This window comes from Myxine glutinosa, chromosome 7 (assembly GCF_964187855.1).
Source record: "Myxine glutinosa chromosome 7, kmMyxGlut1.1, whole genome shotgun sequence".
NCBI lineage: Eukaryota > Metazoa > Chordata > Myxini > Myxiniformes > Myxinidae > Myxine > Myxine glutinosa.
The window spans coordinates 132,809,240-132,817,845 of record NC_136267.1 but is presented as its reverse complement, the minus strand read 5'-3'; the positions used below and the strand labels follow the sequence as shown (position 1 = coordinate 132,817,845).

The 8,606-nt window shown below is 39.4% G+C and overlaps 1 protein-coding gene across 9 annotated transcripts in view; it reads left to right on the top strand.

The window, feature by feature from the left end:
- The first annotated feature begins 756 nt into the window (after positions 1-756).
- The window catches only part of EIF4B (eukaryotic translation initiation factor 4B), a 193,464-nt gene continuing 185,614 nt past the window's right edge, over positions 757-8,606 (top strand). For 5 of the 9 annotated variants that reach the window (XM_068123240.2, XM_068123239.2, XM_068123243.2 and 2 more), the window contains exons 1-4: positions 760-871; positions 1,030-1,105; positions 2,833-2,991; positions 4,638-4,840. In XM_068123240.2, the coding sequence (XP_067979341.2) occupies positions 1,093-1,105; positions 2,833-2,991; positions 4,638-4,840 (375 nt within the window). In that variant the 5' untranslated portion in view covers positions 760-871; positions 1,030-1,092. Of the gene's footprint in view, positions 872-1,029; positions 1,196-2,832; positions 2,992-4,637; positions 4,841-8,606 lie in introns of those variants that run through there. The other 4 variants (XM_068123242.2, XM_078782301.1, XM_078782302.1 and 1 more) reach the window with 3 other exon arrangements.

Sequence of the window (8,606 nt, the reverse complement as noted above, 5' to 3'; positions counted from 1 at the left end):
TGTGTGGTCTAAGGCATGGAACCATGGGACCAGTTCCGTCAGGGCATCAAGGTACATCGTGAATGAAGCCTGCCGCAGAGAACGCACGGAGACCAGTACCAACATCTCTAGTTCCAGCACAGTTGCCCAGTACTGAAAGTTGGGAATGTCTTCTCCTCTCTGGTGACACCAGGCTTCGACCTCAGGCAGGTCTTCTGCATCATCAGCATATGTCATACAGTGGCGTTCATACGCACGGTGTTGCAGGATGTGCAGTGCCGCTGCAGTGATTTGATGAGCTCTTCTTGTGCGGGTGACGTGGGCAGCTCGCAGGAAGGAGTCGGCCGCCCCTGGCGTTGCAATCTCAGCTTGCAAATCTGCAAAATCTGCAAATCTTGCAAAAATCTAATCTCTGAATCTGAGATGGCCCAATATCCAGATCTTTTCATAATATGATAGTCTACTAGTGTGCCAAATTTGGTGCTTTCCTCACAAAATGCACAATTGTTATGCTATATTTAGATTAGCTGCCGGACTATTAATGGATTCTCAACGAGTAAATGTTTTGCTTTGCTGGTGGATCAAGCGCCCTCTCACTCTTCGTGACTTCGTGTTCCAAATTCCACATGGATGTTGTTGTTTAACGATTTTAATGATTTTTTTTTCTGGATTTCGGGACCTGATTCTTTCACACATGCAATAAAGACATCGAAGCAATTTTACTTCATAAATTATACATATTCAGTGTAGCTCTGCTTTTGACTGACAAACTGATGCGAGTGAACAGCGTTCCGAACAACCAAGTCGGTGCCAGCTTGACGTCACACACACTCGCGACAATCGAGCGGAAAACGTTGGGATATTGGAACACCAAAATTGAAGAAGAGCGTTGGTGAGCTTTTAATAAATGCGTCAGTTAAATTAAAGGCGACCGATTCGCTTTTTGCTTTGAATAAGTTTTATGTTCCATATAAAGCAAGTCGTCTTCTTCCGCGAAACTCCCTGCGTGTCGGTGACGTTCGGAAATAAAGGCTGTCACGTGGTGTTTAGGTCATGTGGTTTGCCAGCTGATTGCACGCATCCGTCGCCTCGCTTCCGGGTTCCTCAGCTGTCATGGCTGCTGCAGGTGAGAGAGTGCGCACGACGTTCAGATCCCTTCGCTGTCGCCTTCCCTGAACACTCGTCGTTCCACGTCCCATGTATGAGCCTGGATAAAGTGAGTGCGAAGCTGGGAGGAGGTTGAGGAGATCGTTTGTTTGCGTTTTCCCCCCTGTTCTAAGGGTCTTTGAGGTTGTAGTCGCACAGCCTTGTGTACCTCCCTTCATCGGTTCTAATTTGGGTGTGTGTGGTCCACCGGTGACAATTTTGAACACGGTACACTGCTCATGGCGGTAGTGAGGATACTTTGTTTGAGCCTGAGGGGAGCAGACAACCTCGTTTCATGGGTACTGAAACGTTTGAGGGGAGCAGACAAACGGCATTGGTCTATTAAATATATTGTATCGAGCATTGTAAAAATGCAAATGAATCTTATTTCTAAACAGTAAATATATTGCAGCATATTTCATGACAGCAAATATGGAATTCAGCATTGAACGCAGCATTGGTCTGTAGCCTTATACACCGCCCAGGTTAAATTTTTGCTCTGATTGGAAAAATTGTAATTTCCCCGTAAGTTAGGATTAGTTTGAAGCAACTTTTAATATATATATATATATATATATACATATATATATATATATATATATATATATATATATATATATATATATATATACTGTATATATATATATATATATATATATATATATATATATATATATATATATATATATATATATATGTCTGTTATCTCCGAGAAGCATTTCTATATTTCAGGGTGGGACAAACAGCATTAGCCTATTGTACAGGGTGTTCCAACAAGACATGGACAACTTTGCTTGGTGATATAATTTGAACCACAAATGATACAATGATACCCTTTGTATTATACTAGGGCATTGCCCGTACTATATCTATATCTAAAATTATATCCCCCCCCTCTATTTACATGAAATGGTTTGGTCCAAAGCGAACGGCTTGCGAGTACGGTGACAATCCCCCCCCTCTATTTACATGCAATGGTTTGGTCCAAAGCGAACGGCTTCCGGAGTTTGGTAAAGAAATCGCCATCGCGTGCACAAACGCGCAGGAAAGCGAATGAATCGCAAATTCGGTTTTATTAGTTTTAAAACATAGTTTAACGCCAACATAGTTTGCAAACGTGAAATAAATGAATACGCTCTCAAATGTGCCATCCGAGGCAGAGTGTGTCCTCCACGTTCGGCACACGCGATCGTTCGCTGCTCTCTGATTGGTTGAATCGTTTTTTGGACATAGCTCGGTAAGTAATTGTCCGATTAATATGAAACCTTGAAAAGGCACATCCTCGGGTCCCCAGCAATATACCTGGCAAGTTAAAAGTATATCGGACCCGTGGTTGTCGAGAAACAGCGGTCACAGACAAACAAACGTACAGACGTACAGACGTACAGAGATTACTGGAATTATAGATAGATGATACAGAAACTCATAAAGTTTTGTGCACATCATCAATACACTTCAAACGGTACACGTGTTCTTGCCATGTTCGGCTCAGCATAAACCACCACAAAGATGCATCCCTGATGGTTGTTTGTATTGTATTTATACTTGGAGTTGTTGCTACATTTGAGTTTTGCTTTTTCATGTCGATAGTAACGATTGAAAGATGCAGATTGGTTGCTCAATGTTGTCCTTCTATTCATTTTTTTCGGATGTTACTCGTTTTTGCTGTAGCATTATTTTGATTCCCTTCCTTCTACCATTCTACAGCAATATCAGCACAGCCAATGGCTGCGAAGAAGAAGATTAAGAAAGGGAAGACTGTTAGCCTGAATGACTTTCTATCCGAGGACGGCGTTGTTGGCTCTGCTCAAATTCAGACTCGATCCGTCAACTGGGCCGATGAAAGTGAAGAGCTTGATGGAGATGGTTTGTTCCCAACTATTCAACAAAAAAGTTTTTTTTTGTTTGTATGTTTTTTATACCTTGAAGAAAACGCCAGGGGGTGGTGCTTGAGGAGAGTTGGGGTATTGTAATTTGCTGTCAATCTGTCTAGTTATATTTGCCTGTCTGTCACTCTATCTCCTCCTAAATGGTTGTGCGGAGATTAAATAATCTGTCCTAGACTTTCAAGAGAATCTGTCACTAAACTTGGAAGTTGGAATCGCCACATGGCAAGAAGGTGATAGAGCAGTATCATTTTTGTCCCGCCCCCTTGTGACTTGGGTGGGGCCAAAATATCAGGAAACCTAAAATGCAATTATGCACATGTTTTAAAACATTTTTTTATGAAACTTTGGATATGCAATCGACATTGGGGGGCACATGACATATGTTACTATTTTTGTTGGATTTGACCGCTGTTTCATGCCCCAGGGAGGGTGGGGATTTAAGGTTACAGTAGTCAAAGGAGGATACTTTTTTTTTTTTTTTTTTTTTTTAAACTCAAAATTTGATATTGGGTCTTTCCTGGTGGAACTTTTTGCCATCTTTAAGGGTGTAGTACTGGTGAAAAATTGAGAAAACTACATAGGTACCTTTGAGAGGCCTTTACACAAAAACAAAGTCAAGTTAATATCTAATTTTCAGTTTTTCTTGAAAGATATAATCTTGGCTTTAACTCAGACCAGTTTCAACGCTTCTTTGTTATATTACATGCATATAATTTGCATAAATTAGACCGTCAATAAAAAACAAGGAAAAACAAAGAACACATTTCTACTTCTATCTTCTATGTCACCTATCATTCTTTTCACACAAAACTTGGTACATGTATTATACATGTGTTACTCTACTACCTGATGAGAGGATTTTGTGAAATTATGTCAAATGTTCACTAATTAGCTAATTATGCCAATTACCAGATAAAACTTGGTTGTCCTTCAATAAATCCACAATGGTTACTCCTATAAACAAAAGCCTTCATCATTTTAAAGGAAGTGATATTCTGAATATCCTGTCCAAATTTCAGCCCAAAAGAATGATGCATTTCCCAAGTTATAACAAATTTCATGCAAAATATTTTATTAAATTGGATTGAAATTTGAATTTTTCAATAATTAGGGGTACTTCTATGACCTCTAATAGCATGATTCTTGTTTATAAGACTATAAGGAAACTGTTCAGCTAAAAAAAAAAAAAAAAAATAAAAAAAAAATAATATCACCTTCACCAGTACTACACCCTTAAACGTTGCTTGAGGTGGGAAACTTTGATTTTTTTTTTTTTTCATGGTGTGCCATTGACTTAGCTCTGGTTTTATTTTCAGATCCCTTTATTTTTAAAACAGGCACTGAGTGAAAAAGTGATATAATTCTTGAATTTTGAAATGCTGTTCCACTTGTTTTTTATGAGTTTGTTTGTTAGCTGAAACTTGATATTGATATTCTTCCAGGGTTAGCTTTGCGAAACAGCACAAGTACAGTGTTGACTTTCATATATGATCAGTGTTTTCTTAACATAGAATCTCTTGTAAATAATGATAGCAAGCTGCACAAGACGTGTTTGAAAGCAGGTTTATTAAATACGAAGTGCTACTTATGCGCTGCTTTCTGTTTGCTGACTCTATCCAATAGCGTCCAATGCTTGGCCTCTTGATGAAAACATCTACCGACGAATAATAGATCGCTCGCAGTTGCCAACAGCACCTCGCGCGGCCCGCGGACCCAGCATTGACAAGGGCCGCCTTCCAAGCAAGCCACCTTACACTGCCTTCCTGGGCAACCTGCCCTTTGATGTCACTGAAGAGTGCATCTTCACTTTTTTCACTGGCTTAAAGGTTTGCTCGCCTGTTAACCTCGCTTGGGCAAAATGCTGAATCTGAATCTATTTTTAGGATGATTTCCAAGAAGAGTGTCAATATATATATTTTAATTTGTATTTATTTATTTATTTTTATTACCTTGTTGGAAATGTTGGCTGTTGCATTGCACAGATTCATTGTTTTTGTTGCATTGAATTTTGATGATGTGATGGTCTTGAGTTCATTTTAAAGACTGTTTTGCCAAAGGCCTTTGTCCAAACCAAAACTAGTAAATGCTTTTTCGTACAAGGTCATTCATTGAAATTTCAATCATTGTGCTTTGTACCAATCAATGGCATGTGATGTGCCATTGATTGGTACATGTAGAATGCTTATTACTGCAAACTCTCGACGACATGTAAACGTTTGAGGAATTGTATCCTCTTGTATTGCAGACCTGCTTCCTACAATAGATTGTAAATCTGAGGCGTCATGTCCAAAAGTTTTGTTTTTTTATTTTATTTTATTTTACTTTATTTTTATTTATTTTTTCTTCTCCCCCCCCCCCCCACAATTTATTGCTTTTGCTTCGTGGCTTTGCTTTATCTGGCATGCTTTGTCTGTATGTTGCTTTATCTGGCATGCTTTGTCTGTATGTTGCTTTATCTGGCATGGATGCACTATTGGGGCTTAAGGTAAGAGCACCTGGAACCTTTGTCAACATAGAGTAAATCGTTCCTGCTCCCAATTGATTTTGTAAAACAGTTACATTAGTTCCCCTTTAGCCGTTATGAACAGCATACAAATCAAAATGGCTGTGTGGGGAGGGTCAGCCGCCGTACCGCCGTAATGATATCGGACGTAATTACATCACCCTGTCATGTGACCAGATCCTCAGTTCTGATTGGTATATGTTTGCGGACATACATACATACATACATACATGCATACATACATACATACATACGGGTGAACAAACGCTGTTCTCGGCGGCTTTGCCCTATGGGCTACGCCATAAAAAGACAGTATGGAAAAGAGCATGGAAGTAGCAAAGAGCAAAAAGTATGGAACCGAGCAGAACGTTTTATAACAGTGACTCCCTTTGCCAATTTTACTATAATTGTCTTCGTATGTAGTTTCTGATTTCAAATCCTGATAGCTTTCAAAACTGCTAAAAAATCAGGAAACTCCCTTCCCCCCCCATTTATTGTCAGAGGAAGTGAGCATATGGATATGGCAAGTGATACCAAGATATGCACACGCGTGATCTCACATTGCTATCAAAAGCAGTAATTACATGTATCGACAGTGTGGCATGTTTACAACATATACGTGTAACTCTTGGGTGGCCACCTTCCTGGCTTCCTTAGCCAGGTGTACTTGATTTTCAACATTATTTTATATTCCAGTCTTTGTATAACAACCTCATTCCAAACAAGTATGACGTCGTCTATCATTTCGTAAACTTGCCAAAATACCGAATCCCGTTTTACGTATCACTGCAGCACTTCAGTATTCTTCCATATAGTTTGTGCTTTGTCTTCGTGGTTTGATTTATTTTTTTTGATTCCCCATGTCCAGCAGGAGGCTTCCCAAATAAAAGTTCAACAAAATGTTTCCCTCAACGTTGTCACTACTATTGCTTGTTGAAGACGATCATCCATCTTAAACAACTTATATGGCCAATGGCTGCGATATCACTGGTTATTGAACCTTTGAATAGCTGAGATTAGAACTGGGTGGACACTTCCCTTTGTTGCCTTGCACAATGTATCACAAAAGTTTTATTTCTGAGTCGAGCTGTTGGTTTATTACATTTATTTGATGATGTAGGGGTGATTCTTTGCAACACGTAAAGGTTATGGTGAAATTTTCCGGAACATGGCCATGTCTTCATTGGACTGTTTTAGTCCCTCCCATTTATCTTGCTCCTCTCATTCGTCTTTGTTGCATTTTGAATGAAAAGTGAAACTTTGGTTGCTCTTGTTTTGCAGTAACTTTAATCATTGAACACATTATGTGAAACATTTTTATGTGTACAGGGTGTTTCAAAAATAGGGATACAATTATTTTAAACGGTTATTTACAAAGAAACAAACTTCAAGAACCAAACATTTCTTGAAAGCGTATGACATGGTATTTTCTATCACTGATTGCTATTGCAGTAAGTCACTGCTAGAGATAGTGAGAGCCCAATGTCTGAAATTGGCATTTACGCAAAATCCTTGTAATTGACGTTCTCGGTGTTCCCCTCCACGGTTCAGACAGGCATTGATCCTGACTCCAAAGTTCTGTCCAACTTTCCTGTGGGTCTCGTGTGGCACTGCCTGGAGGTAGTCTGACACCTCTTGCTTCAGATCATCCAGTGTGGCAGGGCGATTGATGCAGACAGAGCAGTACCCAGGGCAACAAGGCGGTTTCTGAAGAGCTGCTGCAGGAAAGTGATGGTGTCACCAGCTGTATGTGAGGGTGCACCATCCTACATAAACCAGGTCATGCTGAGCTGGTTTGGGGTGACCTTTTGGGCTAGATCATTCTGGAACTTCTGGAGCACGGTCCAGTAGCGCTCACCGTTGATCGTCACCGTCCTGCTGTTGTCATTCTCAAACCAGTAAGGCCCTAGTGTTCCCCATCTGGCATTGAAGGTCCAGAAGCATGTGAACTTAGGCCCTTTCAGGTACCTCTCGGTGATCTCCTCAGGTAGTTCTGTCCCCCAGAAAATGTTGTTGTGGTTGTTGATTTAGTCCACTTTTGTGGTTGATACCACAGAGCGACCACTTTTGTCTTCTGCTCCACTGTCTATGGCATAGTTGAGCTTCGGAGCTAGAATTCCCAGGGAACAAATATCACGATAACGCCACCAAACCCTAAAAAAGGAAAACGGTATAGGAAATGGCAGGAAGTCAAACTTGTATCGATTTCTTTGAAACACCCTGTATCAATTATCTGTTGTCTGTATCAATGATCTGTTGTGTGTCAATGATCTGTTGTCTGTATCAATGATCTGTTGTGTGTATCAATGATCTGTTGTCTGTATCAATGATCTGTTGTCTGTATCAATGATCTGTTGTCTGTATCAATGATCTGTTGTCTGTATCAATGATCTGTTGTCTGTATCAATGATCTGTTGTCTGTATCAATGATCTGTTGTCTGTATCAATGATCTGTTGTCTGTATCAATGATCTGTTGTCTGTATCAATGATCTGTTGTCTGTATCAATGATCTGTTGTCTGTATCAATGATCTGTTGTCTGTATCAATGATCTGTTGTCTGTATCAATGACCTGTTGTCTGTATCAATGATCTGTTGTCTGTATCAATGATCTGTTGTCTGTATCAATGATCTGTTGCCTGTATCAATGATCTGTTGTCTATCAATGATCTGTTGTCTGTATCAATGATCTGTTGGCTGTATCAATGATCTGTTGTCTGTATCAATGATCTGTTGTCTATCAATGATCTGTTGTCTGTATCAATGATCTGTTGGCTGTATCAATGATCTGTTGTCTATCAATGATATTTTGATGCCCAGCACATCAATGATCTATTGTCTCATATATATATATATATATATATATATATATATATATATATATATATATATATATATATATATATATATATATATATATATATATATATATATATATATATATATATATATATATCTATATATATAAAGTAGAGTTGGCCTCTGTGTCTGTATCCTGATCTATGTGTGATCTCTAAGATCTCGAGAACCCGTGGACGGATTTGCGAGCGGAAAGTACTGTTCGACTCGGGATGGTCCCAGGAATGTCAC